A 20,023-nucleotide genomic window follows, 5' to 3' on the forward strand; every position below is an offset into this window, starting at 1 on the left:
CTAATCCGAGTTCATCATTTCAAAAGGCTAATTGATCATTTCAAAACCCTTTTGCAATTATGTTAGTACTGCTGAAAATTATTGTGCTGATTAAAGAAGCATTATAACTGGCCTTTTCAGACAAGTTCAGTATCTTCATCATCAGATTTCTGGGTTCGATTACAGGCTCAAAATGGCCAGAAACAAAAAACCTTCTTCTGAAACTCATCAGTCTATTATTTTTCTGAGAAATGAGGGCTACTCCATGTGAGAAATTCCCAAGAAACTGAAAATCAAAATAAACAATGCGCACTGCTCCTTTCACAGAACAGCGCTAACTGTCTCTAATCAGAATAGAAAAAGGAGTGGAGGGCCCTGGTGCACAACAGAGCAAGAGGACGAGTGCATTAGAGTTTTTAATTTGAGATACAGACGCCTCACAGGTCCTGGCAGCTTCATTAAATAGTACCTGCAAAACAACAGTCTCAATGTCAACAGTAAAGAGGTGATTTTGGGATGCTGGCCTTCTAGACAGAGTTTCAAAGAAAAAGCCATACCTCAGACTGGCCAATTAAAAGAAAAGATAAAGATGGGCAAACGTACACAGACACTAGACAGAGGAAGAACTCTGCCTAGAAGTTTTTCAATGGTAGAATCTGCTGCACACCCAAAGATAAAAGTTGAAGGCGCTGGGAACAAAAAGGCAAAACTGGAAAGATAGTAAATCATTTTTGCCCGCATCCATTCAGATGAAAACTGTTAAGCTTTCAAACATCTTTCACCACAATACAAAAATAATAATAATGTATAATAAGTTATTTGAACAGTATACATTAATTTGTCCAAATAGATATGACACCTTTAAATTGGGGGGCAACGAGATGCATAAAATACCCTGAAATAAACTGTGAAATGTTGTCCTGTCGCATCATATGAATCTTCACATATCCAAAATGTACAGTTCTAACTTCACTGTATAGCATTGTTCATGAGAAGCTGTTCTGAGGTCTGCAGCTAGATGTCAGTGTTTCCAGTATGTGTCTGATAATAGTATATGGGAACTGTCAGCTATGTGAGAAGGTTATGCGAGTTGTGGCTTTGTGGTCTGTCCGCTTACTGAGAAAGATGCATGCAGGTTATCTCCCACCATCTTTGAAGAGAAAGTGGTAGGGCTGCTTTTATCAAGCTCTTCAAGCATTTTCACTAATGCACATTTTTCTATATGTATGAAGGGGATATTTTACATTTCTACAGAGGAGGGCACAATATAATCTGCGCCAGGTTTTTCAAAAGTTGTTTAGCTGGCTATAGCATGTCAGATAAGATTTAATGCATAGCCATAGAATAAATAGAACACACGTCCCCATTCAAGTCAAAAATGTGTCAGTTTATTCATTTTATATATATGCATTTATCCTTCAGTATCCCATAGGAGAAATCCAGATAAATAACATAGTAGTTTCCCCCTAGAGCAGCATTAATATGGCAGTCATCCACATGTGCTTTATAAAAAAGATAAAAGTACTGTAACTTCCCCGTGTAGCAACATGACTGATGATAATCAATGAATGCAACATTACTATATTATTCATTACTCACTTTGGCTAACTTAGTGAAAACACGTGTTAGAGAAATGCTTGGACGTCTGCCTGGGAGATTACCATAGAACTCTTGTGCAATGAACAGCTTGCTCACATTTCATGAGAAAAGCCCGACCACAGAGATATCTCTACTAACAGAAACCACAGCTTTCATCGAAGTGAGCCCATGCACTGACTGTTGTTCACATAGATTTGTCATCTCCTTAAATTAGACTTGTGCTTTAGATGTACTCTTATTACACAGTCTATGATACATCTCCACCTCTCTGTTGTTTCTAATTCATTCATTACATTTAAAAAGCATTCGGTGTCCAGTGAAAAACAAGGCTTTATAAATCCAGCTGTATTGCAAGGTTTCAGAATGAATATAGTGACAGTGAGGGATAATAATAGAATTAGGATGAAAAACCCAGGGCTAATTCTGTCAAGGAAATGCAATATGAATGAACAATAAATCTCTGCATGGAGAGCCACTCAATGCCACAAATCATATTGCTGATATCATTTTGAACAGGTTAGCGTCACTTCAAAGGTGAGTGTCAATGTCAGGGGGATTAAGAGGCAGATAGTAATAATTTGTCAACCATCTTTTTAGCATGAAGATGTAACTGACGGAGGGGAAGGTTTTATAACACAGACAATAGCCCCCCCTACTGGTGTCAAATGAAATCGCACCAATAATGATAGAATGGGTGAAATACATATGTATATACAATTGTGCAATAAATTCATATTCCACCATAATTCAGAGGTAGAAGCAATAGAAACAAACACATTGATAGCAGACACATTTAAAGATGTCTTAGTTGGGGTAATAAAATAAAAGCAACACAATGTTCTGCATTCTGCTTTCTTTATTTGTTTCTTTATTTCGGTGCTTTGAGTTCGTTCAGACTACGGCCGTTACGAAACGAATGCAACTCTGTTGCTGACATGACACCTCTCCTGAATCTAAACATCTGGTCACTTACCATTAGATCTCTGGATGCCGCGTGTCTAAAGCCACTTATATAACCACACAAACCTCCACTCAAATGAGTCGTGTTCATACACCACACCTATATACACCACAACACAACTTTACCCACTGTGTATCACTTCCATGAGAAAATGTAAATAATGTGATTCATATAGCTATTTTTATTTGGAAATGAATGTTGGCAAATATGTGTGAGGTTGCCATATGGTGCTCGTACTCCTACTCTAGTCTTATCTGAACTGTGTAACGTAAAATAAAGTGCTAATGAATAATTACTCAAGTAACTTCAGAACAGCTGTAGTGCACAGTGTTAAAGGTCAATGTTTCATTGCAATGTTATGCAAATAATAAACATTGGAGAAAAAAGGTTGCATTGTCAAGGTTTGCAGTTAAATAATCACAACAGTTATTGCAAACCCCGGAACTCATAAATAGAAGTAAAATAAAGTACATTATCAGCACTGATATATGAACAACGTGTCGTTTTGCATTACAGAGCCTTCAAGGGGCTACATCCACCTACATTTCAACCATTTAAAGTCAGTCTTTCAACAGGGTCTGTACTGAAGGACAATGTGATGATAAGAGAAAGCAATGAAAAGTAACTGAACTCAAAGACAGATAGATTGGTTTTCTTACTGGTAATCTCTTCTCCCTTTATTCATCATTGTAAATGGATGCTGTTGAATCTCTCCTATACATTTTAAAAAAACAAACACGTAATATACCTATAACGGTATCCATGCATATTGTGATCAATCAAAGGAAGTCCTCCTGACCTACCATACAGACTATACTCACCCACTCTGCATTATGGCAAGGAACATGCCTGAATGTTTTTTTTTTTATTTATTACTGATGTACATTTCTGGTGGAGCACTTGCCATCATTATTACTTTACATGTTGTTGGTAGGACAAATAAATAAAACAAACTGTTCTGAAAGAAAGAATAAGGTCCCATGCTAAATAAACAAACAGAAAAACTGATGAGATATCATACCTGATATAGCTAATGTCAGAAGTTCTATTCTTCCCCATCTACTCTGTACAGGAACATGCACTGCATTAAGCGAGTCAGCACACTGACATTTGTTTGGTAAGGTTTGAAGATGCATGTGATTTAGAGACATATGGTTGAAAATATGTTACATATTTACTACTTCCTAACTCTCACTCAATTCTTTATTTTCAATGAATTTGTGCGAAGAAATCTATTGCAGAATACAGTATTCATATTTCCATTGGTAAAGATGTATTTAGATATCAATATAATTGAGCAATTATTTATAATCTCTCCCTGACATGTCTTTTTACACATTATGTAGATTTGTTTTTCCTGCTTGTTCTAACATTGCATATCTTGAAAAGTAGAAGGCTTTTGATGCCACGGTGGGTATATTATAGTCGAAAAAACTCTTACCAGCCACACCATCCAGCTGGGTCCTCTGAGTCCGCACACTGTCATTTGTTCCTAGTCAGTTCAGTGTCTCTGTCATTCTTGGTTCGCTACCTAGGCCGAAAGGTCAACCCTACCATAACTGTTCCAGGACATCAAATGGATGTTAAAATATATTCACATAGTTTTTTTCCACTCACCCTACTTCGACTATTCGGTTGGCATTACATTTGTTTTGGAGTGAAGCATTTGCAAAGAGCGTGTAAGATATCAAGTCTTTCTTTCCAATGTTCTTCTCCAATAGACCTAATTCCTCCTCTTTTGTGCAATGGGTCCAGCTCGTGCTCTTCAATGGGTTATAAGGAAGATATCTTGACAGTTTCCTGGATGTTGTATGTATTGGAGCGAGAGTTGCGCAGGATGCCGGGGATGGCAGGTGAGTTGGGTAAGCTCTCATCAGGCGTGTTGGCTGGGGGAGTGGGGATACTGATGATGGCTGCTGTGTAGTCATCACAGTTCAGCTTCAGGTCTTCAGTCCTGGCATTAAGACTCGAACGACTGGATACACACACACACAAACACACACACACACACACAGGAAGTTAATCAATGCACTAATCTGTGAATATTTGTCTACAGAATAAACCCACTTGTCTGTTGGAAGTAGATCAGTATGTTCTAGACAGATAGTTTGTTCTTCCACCCTCTGTGAAGTGGTAAATTAATCTACAGCAATTACGCATAAAAATGCAAGGCCAAAACAAAGCATCTATCACCATTAACTGTCTTTCCAAATAATAAAATATGATTAGTAATGCTACAGTGACAAATGACATGTATTTCCCCATGGTTCTAAGCTACATTTCTCATTAAACTCTTGTTTTGACATATATAAATAGCAATAAAAACATGGAAAATGTTCGCCTCCACTTTTAATTCAGGTTTAGCAGGAATTTCTTTACAATAAAATTGGCTTTGATCACATTTTCTAATACGATCCACAGTCTGTACATGTGATTCGGTGATGAGGGTTCCCTGAATCAGGTGAGTGTGCGGGCACAGCACCTCTGTGGATACTGGGTACCAGCGGGAGTCTTGGTGATGTGCAGCGTGTCCAGTTCCTGCACGCTGCCTCGGCTGACGGAGACGGTGGAGTTGGCGAGGCGGATGGCCCTCCTCTTGGCCCTGCGGGAGCAACAGGAGGTGGTGGCCCCTTGCTGGCTGGACAGCGAAGTGCTGCGGCTGGTGCGGAAGCCGACGGAGTCGGTCATACACACCTCGCTGTAGGTCACTTCATCAGTGAACTCGTGATTCTGTTGAAACGTTAAAGAAAACACCTTGTAAACTATGGTCCCAGAGCAGCCTTACTGGTTTGAACTGGCTGTAGGTCGCTGAATGTATGCAGTATATTAAAACTGTAGAAATTGTGAAACACCTATAGTGTAAGTCGGATGAGTGTGTAACTGTGTGCTGTAACACATCAAAGTGACTGATGGTCATATCCGACAAAAGGATCCATGAGAATGAAGCTGCACTCACTGTGGTTTTTTCCAAGCAGTGCAATAGATGATGATGTTGGTGCTCAAAGGCAGACCTGTTCTTCACACAAAGAGCTGTGCTGCCACTATCGCCATCCTAAAAGACATAGCAAGACATTTACAAACACAGTGAAAATACAATACAAATCACATCAACATTTGAACTGTGTTACTGTGTTTGATTGTAAAGTAAGTTAGTGTTCTTACATCTCTCTCCACCTGTACAGAGAACCAAAGGGAACTGGGGCAACCTTTCCCAAAAATAACTTATTTTGCGTTCGATAACATCCAGGATAAGATGGGTGGTAACCATCATTTCTGCTACAAATGGCCAAAAGCCTTTCCGGGTCATTTATATTCTGGTGAGCTGATCTTTAGGACTGACAGGGTGGGGTGTGCCAGGCAGGAGAAAGGGAGTAGGTAAACAGCTTTATTTGTCGCCGCTCTGGAGACCTACGGCAGAGTCAGCCAGATGTCATATAGAACATTACATTGTCCCTAATTAGAAATATAAACAATTACTTTTCAGATATGGATTGGGAAATAGTGACTTATAAACTTTGTGTTGATTAGTGTCAGAAAGTCCAGATTAGATTCAGTTAGATTTTATGTCGTAACACAATATAATGTGTCACATTGTAAAGTCCAAGGGGGAGGCATCCATCTTCCCAAAGTTGGGGAGCATTGTCAGAGCAGAAGGTGTTCTTCCAGGATAACCTTGTACTTGGCTTGATTCATGCATCCTTCACAAAGACAAATCTGCCCGATTCCAGCCTTGCTGAAGCATCTCCAGATCATCACAATCCTCCACCAAAACTCACAGTGGGTGTGAGACACTGTGGCTTGCAGGCCTCTCCAGGTCTCCGTCTAACCCAGAGGTGTCAAACTGGTTCCGTGGAGGGCCGAGTGTCTGCAGGTTTTCGCTCTCACCTTGTACTTGATTGATTAATTAGGTCACTAATTGGTTAGTTTCAACCCTCACCTGGTTGTTTAGGTCTGAACTGGGAACCAATTTAAAGGAAAAACCAAAAACCTGCAGACACTCGGCCCTCCATGGAACTGGTTTGACACCCCTGGTCTAACCATTAGACGACCAGGTGTTGGGCAAAGCTGAAAATTAGACTCGTCAGAGAAGATGACCTTACTCTATACCTGTACAGTCCAATCCTTATGATCTTTTGCAAACTTCAGCCTGGCTCTTCTTTGCTTCTCATTGATGAAAAGCTTTGCACGACTTCAGCCCTGCCCCTAGGAGCCTGTTTCGAACAGTCCTTGCCATGCACTTCACCCCAGCTGCTGTTTGCCATTCTTTTTGTAGGTCACTTGATGTCATCCTACAGTTGTTGAGTAACACTCGAATGAGTTGACGGACATCTCGATCAGTGGACAGTCGTTTTCTCTTTTGTTCTTATGAACCGCTGTCTTTGAAATTTTCAGGATGGAAGCAACCTGACGCTCACTGTATCTCTCTGCCAGTAAAGCCAGAATTTAACAATTTTTTTACCTCACTCAAAGCTTTTGTTTTCAACTTTTTTGTCATGCTGAATATATATATTTTTTAATTCAAATTACCTTTGAGGTAATACTTCACTGTTTTTGCCTATTGCAAGAGGATAGTGATGACCACAGCAGTGGCTTTTATACTTTTCCTCGTTAAGTTAGATTTGGTTCAGGTAATCACCTAATCAGTACCTCATTAAGTAAAATGAGGTGTGCCTCTATTGGAATTTAACAGACACTGGAATGAAATGGCTGCCACACATGCAGAGATGCTGATTTAAGAAAAAGAACGGAGTGGTCTCTTAATTTTTTCCAGAGCTGTATATGTGCAATATACAATGTAAAAATATACACTTAACATATTTAAGTCACTAACAATAGAAATAAATGAACGTGATGTGAAGATGCTGGATCAGCGCAAACTCCATAGCCAACTAGTAGGAAGGAAGTCGAGAGTGGGAGATGTGGCGTCAAGGCAAGAATGTACAATAAACAATGCAACAAGGCTGTAAGATGTACTGCTCTGTTTCAAGTTAAATTAACAAGAGCATAGTATAACAACGAAAATAGACAAAACATTATATTGACTGTGATTAAATACACTCACCTAAAGGATTATTAGGAACACCATACTAATACTGTGTTTGACCCCCTTTCGCCTTCAGAACTGCCTTTATTCTACGTGGCATTGATTCAACAAGGTGCTGAAAGCATTCTTTAGAAATGTTGGCCCATATTGATAGGATAGCATCTTGCAGTTGATGGAGATTTGTGGGATGCACATCCAGGGCACGAAGCTCCCGTTCCACCACATCCCAAAGAGGCTCTATTGGGTTGAGATCTGGTGACTGTGGGGGCCATTTCAGTACAGTGAACTGCTGGAAGTAGCCATCAGAGGATGGGTACATGGTGGTCATTAAGGGATGGACATGGTCAGAAACAATGCTCAGGTAGGCCGTGGCATTTAAACAAAGCCCAATTGGCACTAAGGGGCCTAAAATGTGCCAAGAAAACATCCCCCACACCATTACACCACCACCACCAGCCTGCACAGTGGTAACAAGGCATGATGGATCCATGTTCTCATTCTGTTTACGCCAAATTCTGACTCTACCATCTGAATGTTTCAACAGAAATCGAGATTCATCAGACCAGGCAACATTCTTCCAGTCTTCAACTGTCCAATTTTGGTGAGCTCGTGCAAATTGTAGCCTCTTTTTCCTATTTGTAGTGGAGATGAGTGGTACCCGGTGGGGTCTTCTGCTGTTGTAGCCCATCCGCCTCAAGGTTGTGCATGTTGTGGCTTCACAAATGCTTTGCTGCATACCTCGGTTGTAACGAGTGGTTATTTCAGTCAAAGTTGCTCTTCTATCAGCTTGAATCAGTTGGCCCATTCTCCTCTGACCTCTAGCATCAACAAGGCATTTTCGCCCACAGGACTGCCGCATACTGGATGTTTTTCCCATTTCACACCATTCTTTGTAAACCCTAGAAATGGTTGTGCGTGAAAATCCCAGTAATTGAGCAGACTGTGAAATACTCAGACCGGCCCGTCTGGCACCAACAACCATGCCACGCTCAAACTTGCTTAAATCACCTTTCTTTCCCATTCTGACATTCAGTTTGGAGTTCAGGAGATTGTCTTGACCAGGACCAGACCCCTAAATGCATTGAAGCAACTGCCATGTGATTGGTTGATTAGATAATTGCATTAATGAGAAATTGAACAGATGTTCCTAATAATCCTTTAGGTGAGTGTACATAGCTGAATGAGTGATTTCAAACTTTTTAAAATAATTTAATGATTACCTGAACCAAATCTAACTTAACGAGGAAAAGTATAAAAACCACTGCTGTGGTCATGTAATTAAATATATAGCTGAACAAGTAATTTCATGCTTTCTTTAATAATTTCATGCTTTTACTGTAATAAACATAGTTTGATGGTCAATGGCAAAAAAAAAAATGGGTGGCCTAGACATAATAAAGAGGGTATGATATACACTGCATGCTAAAGGCAGTGGAGCCAATTTGTTTGGGGGCTAAGGAAACAGCCAAGCAGAAACTAAAGGATGGATGCACTTAAGTCCAATAAAATGTCCACGAGTTCTGGGGTCGTATTCACAAAACATTTTATCTAACCACTAGGAGGACTCCTAAACAGCACTAAAAGTTCCTAGCTCGGAGTTTCCTCTTAAAACCTGTTCACAAAGCTGCTAAGACCAATTTTTACTAAGGAATGGGGAGAAGTCTTAAGCTAAGAGGAAGGGCGGGGTTGACCCCGTTGCTATGGATGATGTCGTGTTCCAGGAACAAGCTTACTTATTATGCCCACAGTGTTTGGCTGATAGGGGAGGGGTCTCTGTCAGTAAATTAATCATAGCAATACTGTTGAAGTATGTAAAGTACAGATATTCAAATACAAATGTAATCTAAGTGTCACTGATTAAACATGAAACCAAGAATGATATACTGACTAGTAAAGATATGTTCAGCTAATTGTCAGACACATTTTCTGGCAGCTCGTAAAGAAATGCTCATGTTCATCTTTTGATGGTGCAATAATTAGTGCAATTATGTGTCCAATGTATAGCACCAACTACCCCGGGTGGTTGAGCTATGGCCATGAATTTGTCTTTGTTTCTTTGTAGTTGTCGAATTTGGGGTCTGGATAGGGCATTTATTGATTATTTGATGTAATATTCTACAGACAGATGACTGAGATATAAGTAGTTTGTCTGCACTGCATAGCTGCATTTTCCCTGTGGCCAAATAGCATATAGTTGTCACAACCCTGATGTCTGATGTTATTGGGTTGTTTCTGTTTGTTTGTGAAGTGACAGCTTCCCTGACTATGATAATACCCTTGTGATTAAGACGATACCTTGCACAAACTCAGTATCAATAAATGTTTCTAAAAGGTCGACCTGATTACGAGGTGGATTCCCAGCAGCAGCCCTTTTAGGATTGTTTGTGACTTGGTCTCAGTGACTTAAGAGTCCTCTTGACTACTCTTAACTTTTCCAAGTTTTGGGAGCTGGTTTTAGCGCTAAAACGCTTTGTGAAATACTCTTAAACCAAAACTTTAGGAGTCCTAAAGTTAGGACTGACACGCCCATTTTTTAAAGTATTTCTCATAAATCAGCAAGTGAGGACCTACTTTTAGCCTTAAGATGTTTTGTGGATACGGCCCCAGGACAAAAGCTAATTATGTAAAAAAAGATATATAATAATTGTAGCATGCATTAGCTGCTTAAGTTGACATGGAAAATTGGGCAGATCTAACACTATAATGGTATTCTTTTTCAGTTGTATAGCCAGGTATTATTATATATATTATTATATAAAGTATATGAATGAGGGGTGTCCGGTGGAGCGTGGGGTAGCGGGGGTTGGGGTACCACCTTTGCCTAATTTTGTGTCAAGAAAAACCCTGTAAATGAAATGATTTTGTAGGGAAGCACTATGGTTTGTAAGGAATGCAACAGTGAGTTTCAGGAACCAGACTTGAGATGATAATTACTGGACATTCACAGGTTTGCTTTGCCCTTGTGCTTGGGATTCCTGCCAAGCTTCAGTTTCTTTGGTGGACGGAGGCAAGTCCTCTTGCGGTATCTCCCTTTATTTTGGCCATGGCTGGAAGGAGCATAGCCTGTGTCAAAGTGTCAAAGCATTGTCAGTTGAAGTTAGTTATCCTGTCTATCAGGTAACCGCAGCCAGGAGCTCGTTAAAAGTGTGTAAAAACAAGTTCAGTTCTTTCAAATGGGTGGGCGATACATACTGTTAATGCCCCAAGGATTCATAATGTTGGTGTGAATGACCAAAGCACCATGTTGTCTGTGTATAGTTTGGGTTGTCTGTGTATAGTTTGGGTTGCTATGGGAACTTTTCACCAGGCAACGACATTGACCATGCATCTTAGAAAGGCTATTGTGTAGACAAGAATAAGGATTACAAGGGTGTACATTACTATATATGATGTTTTGAACCATAATACATCGTTTGTATTATAAATATGATATAAAAAAAAAAAATTGTCAACATAGTATGGGGGTGTTCTTGAGTTTTTGGGAAGAAGTTGGTCATTTTTCTGAGTTTATAAATTATAGTCCAAACGTCTAGGGCTTTTTGCGTCATTACACCCCAAAAGAAGTGATTTAAAATAATTATTTCTCATTTTATTGTACAATACAGTGTAATTTGATAGTAAAGGCATGAAAATGTGAGGGAATACCATTGATTCAAAACCTTATAATGCTTTAAAAAAATATATCATTATGCTGAATGGCAGAAATGTTTACAGATTATTATTTTTTTGCCTTTCCAATAGATGAGTTTTTAAAATGGTGACCCAGAAGTCTGTTTTTATGTGTTTTTATTGTAGCCAAGGGGGTTGTGATTACCAGGGTACATCATAATAGGTTGTATCTGTAACAGAAATGAATCTAGGACCCAAAATGTCCAAGTACTGAAATCCGGCCGAAATCCCCACCGACTGCTTTTAATGTCTAAACCGCTGGCAACAAAAGTGAGTAGTCCCCTAAGTGAAAATGTCCAAATTTGGCACAAAGTGTCAATATTTTGTGAGGACACCATAATTTTCCAGCACTGCCTTAACCCTCTTGAGCATGGAGTTCACCAGAGCTTCACAGGTTGCCACTGGAGTCCTCTTCCACTCCTCCATGATGACATCACGGAGCTGGTGGATATTAGAGACCTTACGCTCCTCCACCTTTCGTTTGAGGATGCCCAACCGATGCTTAATAGGATTTAGGTCTGGAAACATGCTTGGCCTGTCCATCACCTTTACCCTCAGCTTCTTTAACAAGGCAGTGGTTGTCTTGGAGGTGTGTTTGGGGTCGTTATTATGTTGAAATACTGACCTGCGGCCCCATCTCCAAAGGGAGGGATCATGGTCTGCTTCAGTATGTTCCAGTACATGTTAGCATTCATGGTTCCCTCAATGAACTGTAGCTCCCCAGTGCTGGCACCCCTCATGCAGCCCCAGACCATTACACTCTCACCACCATGCCTGACTGCAGGCAAGACACACTTGTCTTTGTACTCCTCACCTGGTTGCCTCCACACATGCTTGATACCATCTGAACCAAATAAGTTTATCTTGGTCTCATCAGACCACAGGACATGGTTCCAGTAATCCATGTCCTTAGTCTGATTGTCTTCAGCAAGCTGTTTGCAGGCTTTCTTGTGCATCATCTTTAGAAAAGGCTTCCTTCTGGGACGACAGCCATGCAGACCAATTTGATGCAGTGTGCGGCGTATGGTCTGAGCACTGGCAGGCTGACCCCCCACCCCTTCAATCTCTGCAGCAATGCTGGCAGCACTCATATGTCTATTTCCGAAAGACAACCTCTGGATATGACGCTGAGCATGTGCACTCAACTTCTTTGGTTGAGCATGGTGAGGCCTGTTCTGAGTGGAACCTGTCCTGTTAAACGGCTGTACGGTCTTGGCCACCGTGCTGCAGCTCAGTGTCAGGGTCTTGGCAATCTTCTTATAGTCTAGGCCATCTTTATGTAGAGCAACAATTCTTTTTTTCAGATCCTCAGAGAGTTCTTTGCCATGATGTGCCATGTTGAAGTTCCAGTGACCAATATGAGGGAGTGTGAGAGCGATAACACCAAATTTAACACACCTGCTCCCCATTCACACCTGAGACCTTGTAACCACCCGGTTCGAATGTAATCATTGGATTGAATGGGCGTTATCAGTGGTTATCAGCCTCAATGATATGGGTCAGAAGGGGCCTGCTACACCTACTGGTAGGCTCAGAAGGCTGTTATCATCCATTCGCATGGTTAATCACGGATAAATACCTGAGAAGACTCCAGATCCAATCCCAGACGAATTCAGGTCGCTGCTACAGGTAAGACCATTAAAATGGGTTAAGGTTAGGGTTAGGGTAAGTCTACAGGTAAGACCATTAAAATGGGTTAAGGTTAAGGTTAGGGTAAGTCTACAGGTAAGACCATTAAAATGGGTTAAGGTTAGGGTTAGGGTAAGTCTACAGGTAAGACCATTAAAATAGGTTAAGGTTAGGGTTAGGGTAAGTCTACAGGTAAGACCATTAAAATGGGTTAAGGTTAGGGTTAGGGTAAGTCTACAGGTAAGACCATTAAAATGGGTTAAGGTTAAGGTTAGGGTAAGTCTACAGGTAAGACCATTAAAATGGGTTAAGGTTAGGGTAAGTCTACAGGTAAGACCATTAAAATGGGTTAAGGTTAGGGTAAGTCTACAGTTAAGACCATTAAAATGAGAGCTTTTAAACTGTGATAATTTTGTCAATACTAAATTATCTAAATACTAAATTAACCATGCGAATGGATGAAAAAAACCTTTTGAGCCTACCAGTAGGCTAGCAGGCCCCTTCTGACCCATATCTATGAGGCTGATAACCACTGATAACGCCCATTCAATCCAATGATAACATTCGAATCGCCTGTTGTAACACTAACGAGTCACATGACACCGGGGAGGGAAAATGGCTAATTGGGCCCAATTTGGACATTTTTGCATAGGGGTGTACTCATTTTTGTTGCCAGCGGTTTAGACAGTAAACTGTGTGTTGAGTTATTTTGAGGGGACAGCAAATTTACACTGTTATACAAGCTGTACACTCACTACTTTACATTACAGTAAAGTGTCATTTCTTCAATGTTGTCACACAAAAAGATACAATGAAATATTTACTAAAATATGAGTGGTGTACTCACTTTTGTGAGATACTGTCTGTGTTTCATAGGTCTATAAATAGCCCTGCAGTCCTATTAGTAATGGGCGTATAGATCTGTGCTGAAAAATACCCCTGCTCTCTGGGACTTGCAAATATTTGATTAGAGTTGCTTTCAGTTGCTGAGGAGAAACAGAATAAAGATTACTTAGGACCCCACCTGCTGCTTTATTACGGATGACATTTCACTATCTCTTGACGTCTGCCTCCTCCTCTATTAATTCCACTAGTTAAATCAGCGTAATGTGCATCTTCTCATATTCTTGTCTGACCAGTGGAGTGAAGAGATATTAGTTTAACGACATGCACTTCTTTACCTAACTAAAGCAACTAAGGGAAGATACAGGAGATGCTACATGACGCATTGTTGTCTTCAGTCATATTTAGCATCATAGAGTCTACAGTATACACTGATGAGCCAAAGCATTATGACCACCTGCCTGATGTACTGTTGGTCCTTGGCGTGTGGCTATGCTGCCTCATACACAGAAGGGTGCGATGCACTGTGTGTTGTGACACATTCCTCCCGTAAACATCATTAACATTTTCTGTGACTTGCGCCACAGTAGACCTTCTGTGATGGGATAGCCTTCGTTGCCCTCGCGCATCAATGAGCCTTGGGCGCCCAACGCCCTGTTGCCAGTTTGTGGTTTGTCCCTCCTCGGACCACTGTCGGTAGTTACTCACCATTGTTGTTTGCTTTGTATATGTAGGCATGTGGAGTTGCAGTCCGACAGTAAAGGTTCAACTTTTTAATAATGTTTTCTTTAATGCTTTACCCACCGTCAGGCATCGGAACCCTGGACCCACATGGAACAACCTCAGGGAGGAGTATGTGTTTTACTGATTTAAAGTACTTACTGCAAGTCACTCTGGATAACAGTGTCTACCAAATGAATGAAATGTCAAATGAAAGATGAGCAGCTCAGTATGTGGTGAATCCAGAAATCTATAAATTACAATTCGCCATCTTTTGTAAAAGTCTTTAACTGTTGTGATTCCTATTGATAACACCATTAACTCTGTATATCTATAAACCACTTGTCCACAATATCCTCTTTCTGACATGATTTCTACATGGTTCCACACCTCAGAACTTACAGGAACGTAACATCTTTGAATCAGAATCTTCCTCTTTGGCTAAATGGAATGCATATTTGATTCCGTTGTGATGTAGCAAGTTGTCCTTCATTACAGCTGAACTATTGGAGCTGACTATATTGTATAGATTTAATCAGGAAGTTTGAGATAAAATATTAATGACTCAATGTGACTTTTGGTTATTTTAAGCAGCACTCAAACTGAAGCTGCCTAATCCCTTCAGTTTGTTTCATGTTCCTGGACAGTAGCTTTATTCACATTTTTTTTTTTCATTTTAAATTGGCAATTGAAAGAGAGAGAAAGACACAAAGAGATAGAAAAAAACAGCAATCTGACGTAAATACATACATCAATAGCCAAGAACAAGCTATAATTGAAGAAACAATGAATGATGCCATGACAACAAACTGTCTCCAGAACAGAAAAAAAGCTTTAGTTCTATTTTTGTTTTATCACAAACTCAACTCCAAATGAATGGTCTTATCAGTTCATCCAAGCACTTTGGAGTCTCTGTTAAACACATTAAAGCCTCAGTGTCGTCAAGCACTGTATTTTTTATTTTCTTCATAATATTTCAACCAAGTAAGTGTAAAATAACAGTAGATAACACATTTGTGGGGGGGGGGGGGGGGGGGGGGGCACTGCAAATTGAACGCTTCTGTTACTCACTCAAAACTTTCTTTTTAAAAAAGTTTGGAAAGGAAAGAAAAAGGTGCAGTGGTCTCTTAATATTTTCCGGAGCTGTATATTCCACTGATTCTTATATAGCTAATTAAACATTTCCATGGTCCAAATGGTGTTTAAAAAAATAAAATACTGCTTAGGGGCTTTCATGTAGACATTTATCAACTCAGTTGAATACTGTATGCACTACATAAAAAATCCAAACATTTGCTTGTGAGTTTTGCTTACCTGCAGTCCCCCATCCTCTTTGTGCTGCAAGAATGCATTGGTGGCCCCTTTTTTGGCCATTCGAATCCTTGCCTGGCGCACTTTCTAGAGAATGGAAAAGAATTGGATGGATATTCCTGTCAGCACTTACAAAAATACAACCCAGTGAGCAATAACTGGCGAATAAATACAAACTCCCATTTCACAAGACAGATTTCTTGTAGCATTACAAAGCTTTCTCCTGACATTGGCACCTACAGTCAGAATCCTCCTACCAATTCCTCCCCACCTGCACAACACACTGACATGCCAGAGGATGAGAATGCCTCACTCTCTTACCTGCTGTGCCCGCATCTTATCTGCCCTTTGGTTCTGGTGGTAGATTCGGCTGAAGTTTGAGACTATAACGGGCACAGGTAAAGCAATCACCAGCACACCACTGAGGGAACAGATGGAGCCAAATATCTTGCCTGCTATGGAATCTGGAACCATGTCTCCATATCTGCAAACAGCAACAACAAGCCAGTGGGGGATTAAAGTGAGGAATGCTTCTCGCAGGTCATTACTGTGACTAGTGAAACAGAACTGATATCTTTCAACATCACAGTGTATATAAAGGTGCACACCAAAGACTGTGAGTGTAAACGTGTCAATCATTTGGCCTTGCATTTCAAACAATTACATTTTAAATTGTTATGAAAGAAAAAAGCACATAGATTCAGACTAATAAGGTGACCTTTGAATGCGAGCATATGCCTTACCCTGTAAAAAGTCGCTTTTTGTTAAATCTGATGTGCTTTTAACTACAGGAATGACAGAAATGAGGCTTTGGCTTGTTCTACACATTCTATCGAATTCTACTGAAACATGTTTTTGTCCCCCATGAGGAGATCGGGGAGAGGACTTTGTCCATCAGTCACACGAGATGCCTCAGACACCACTGGGATGATTTTAAGGAAACTCAGGGGAATGATGCAACAGGCCATAGAGATCTTGCAGTTACAAAATCAGATGGTTGCTCTATAACTACAATAAAAAAAACTACTTTGCAAGGTCACCCAATTAGACATTTGACATTTGATATGTAGGTCTCTACCCACAAGGAACCAGTTTGTCGCAGAGACCCATAAGGTCTGCCATGATGCCATTTTAGACTTGCAGGTTTATCTGTTTTGATTCAATGGTTTTGTTGTTTTCAATAGTTCATAGTGGACACCTTCACAAAACTCTTGATCTAGATCAGTCCTGTTGTTCTCAACTGCCTGTTTGAGACAACTCCAAAGACTCCCTCTATTTTTTACCAGGTATATTGACTGAAAACACATTCTCATTTATGCAACAACTTGAATACTTTCGGGAAGATATTGCAATGCAGAGGGCGAGTTTTCACCTTGCTGGCTCTGGGATTTAATGAAGCATTTTTTAGCAGAGACTCTTTTCCAGAGTGACATAAGGTTACTTAGTGCATATACGTTTGATTTCACTTTTTCACATTGGCCACCCATGGAAATCAGACCCACAATCCCTGTGTTGTTACTGGACTAACCACTAGGCTACCTGCCACCTCTAATTGAGCTGAGTGGATGGTGTCATGGATACAGCCACATCTAGTTTAATGATGTTGCCAACATCAGCCAGGCACTAACAATTGCAAAATAATGTTTAATTCGATGTAGTAGGAATCAATTGCTTGTTAAATTGAACCTTCTGGGTGTCCCATTGACTAACATTGTAGCTGATGTTTTAAAAGCTGACATTACTGCACTCCACAGCGATCATTTGGTTTGACCGACATGACAAGTTGATCCCACGCCACTGGGAAACAGATTACCTCTCCCACGGAATATGGTTGTCTAACAGCCTTCAAGAGAAATTACTTATAAAGGACATTGTCCAAGAAATTGGTTGTTACCACCATTATACAGTCTTCTAATCAATTCAAACATTGCACGACAGGAAGGATATCAACAACCTTGTTTGATTTAGGGTGGGGAAGTATTGCAGATATTCTTTTTAATTCCTAACTGATATTAACCTAATACTCCCAGTGGACCTGGAAAACAGCTTTCCAACAAGTCTAGAAAGTACACTTTAAGAGCAACAAAAGGGTTTCATGAAGAAACCAAGGCAGGTAAAAAACAAGAAAACAGCAGGCAGACAAAACCACAGACTGGTAGCAGGTACATACTGTACACAAAAGACTAAATGACCCAACAAAGAGCTAATAGAATAGGGCCAAACTAAATAGGGTGCTGACAAGGACTTAACAACAGGTGAAAACAATCAGAACAAAAAAGACAGGCCATGTTAACAGCAAAAACAAAACAGAACCTTACACGTACAACATTGAGTATCGGGGGATTCTTGGAAATCTTTTTTGTCACAGATTACAGATGGTAGCACTCAAGTAATCAAGTAAAATGAAGTTAATTGGTTAAAGAACACACACAGAGATGCTCAAATTGCCTACTTATTGCATATTATCTCTATCTAGTTCTCAAAACCCAAGGTCAGAGAAGAGGGACCTCTAGCTACATCATCCAATGTGATTTATGAACTAAACAAGAACAAAATATGTGAAGAGTATGAAACTGAGATATTCTGCTTCTAATACAATAGACAGCTACATCAAACCATACCCTGAATCCAATTGTCCTTGGATTTCAGTCGTTGGCCATCAGTTTTTCTTATTTTTAATAACAACTTTCGAAATTAAGCCTAAACAAGTTCAGCCACTCATTAATGTTCTAGGCCAGGGGTGTTCAACTACTACCCATGAGGTCTGGAGCCTTCTGGCTTTCTGTTCTATCTCATCATTAATTGCCCCCACCGATGACCCAGGTCTTAAGAAGTCCCTGATTAGAGGGTTGCAATATAAAATGGTGGTACAGGCTTTGAGGTCTAAAGTTGAATAACCCTGTACTAGGCACATGTTTTCTTAGAATGTGGCACATCATTTCTACAGTGGATACAAAAAGTCTACACACTCCTGTGAAAATGCCAGGTTCTTGTGATGTGAAAGAATGAGACAAAGATAAATCATATCAGAACTTTTTCCACCTTTAATGTGACCTATAACATGAACAATTCAATTGAAAAATAAACTGAAATCTTTGAGGGGGAAAAATTTAAAACTCACAATAACCTGGTTGCATAAGTGTGTTCACTAATACTTTGTTGAAGCACCTTTTGATTTTATTACAGCACACAGTCTTTTTGGGTAGGAGTCTATTAGCATGGCACATCTTGACACTCTTCTTTGCAAGGGTCGTTGTCGTGCTGAAAGGTGAACTTCATCTTCAGCTTTCTAACGGACGCCTGAAGGTTTTGGGCCAAAATTGCCTGGTATTTGGAACTGTTCATAATTCCCTCCACCCTGACTAAGGCCCCAGTTCCACCTGAAGATAAACAGCCCCAAAGCATGATGCTGCCACCACCATGCTTCACTGTGGGTATGGTGTTCTTTGGGTGATGTGCAGTGTTGCTTTTGCGCCAAACATACCTTTTGGAATTATGGCCAAAAAGTTCCACCTTGTTTTCATCATACCATAATAAATGTTTCCAAACCTGGCATTTTAACAGGGGTGTGTAGACTTTTTATATCCATTGTATGTGCATGGACATTTACAACACATCATCGGAAATTCAATCATGGTCCCCTTGAGGTTTAGGTCTAGTTCCCAGAATCCTGCAGGGACAGCATTATGTTGCTTGGTGGTCTTTGTTAAAACATGCACTGGACAGTGTAGGCAGTCATCTTACCATCTTAAAAAAAAATTTAATAGGTTCTATCTAATGAAATGCAACTTTTTCTAATGCTTCCATCATGTATGGACTAATTCTGATCTGCATACCTTACAGTCAGACTCTGTTACAATAGTATATTGACCTGGAAAATATGGATAAACAAGTCTAATAAGAGGTATATGACATTTGAGTGTAAAGGACAAAATATATTGTAAATGTTATGTCTTGCATGAAGAAATAATAACAACCCTGTCCGACAATCTGATTTGATTTACTGCTTCATTCTGCAGTTACTGATGGACTCTTGAGTAATTGCATGGAGAAACAGAGTTAGATTTCTCTCTAGTTGATGGGAAAGCTAATGGAGTTTCTCGTGACTGGGGACATTTGTAAACCACTCAAGCCCTTTAGATCGACACTATCGTGAGTAGTTTATTGTGCCTCATTCCGGAGTTATTGCAGCTCAAGCACACTAGAATAGTGCTGAACAAGCGCCTTTCCATCTGAGTGTTTGTAATTCCACTGAGAAAGTAGAGCTG

General features: G+C 40.1%; 1 protein-coding gene across 1 annotated transcript in view; it reads right to left on the reverse strand.

Moving 5' to 3' along the window:
- Positions 1 to 2,434: 2,434 nt before the first annotated feature.
- Positions 2,435 to 20,023, reverse strand: part of kcnd1 (potassium voltage-gated channel, Shal-related subfamily, member 1) — a 49,610-nt gene continuing 32,021 nt past the window's right edge. Inside the window, exons 3-7 of the mRNA XM_013136392.4 lie at positions 16,077 to 16,239; positions 15,759 to 15,842; positions 5,496 to 5,591; positions 5,022 to 5,269; positions 2,435 to 4,514 (exon numbers count right to left, since the gene is read on the reverse strand). Of these exons, the coding sequence (XP_012991846.3) occupies positions 4,313 to 4,514; positions 5,022 to 5,269; positions 5,496 to 5,591; positions 15,759 to 15,842; positions 16,077 to 16,239 (793 nt within the window). The 3' untranslated portion in view covers positions 2,435 to 4,312. The remainder of the gene's footprint in view (positions 4,515 to 5,021; positions 5,270 to 5,495; positions 5,592 to 15,758; positions 15,843 to 16,076; positions 16,240 to 20,023) is intronic.

This window comes from Esox lucius, chromosome 12 (genome assembly GCF_011004845.1).
Source record: "Esox lucius isolate fEsoLuc1 chromosome 12, fEsoLuc1.pri, whole genome shotgun sequence".
In the NCBI taxonomy this organism is placed as follows: domain Eukaryota; kingdom Metazoa; phylum Chordata; class Actinopteri; order Esociformes; family Esocidae; genus Esox; species Esox lucius.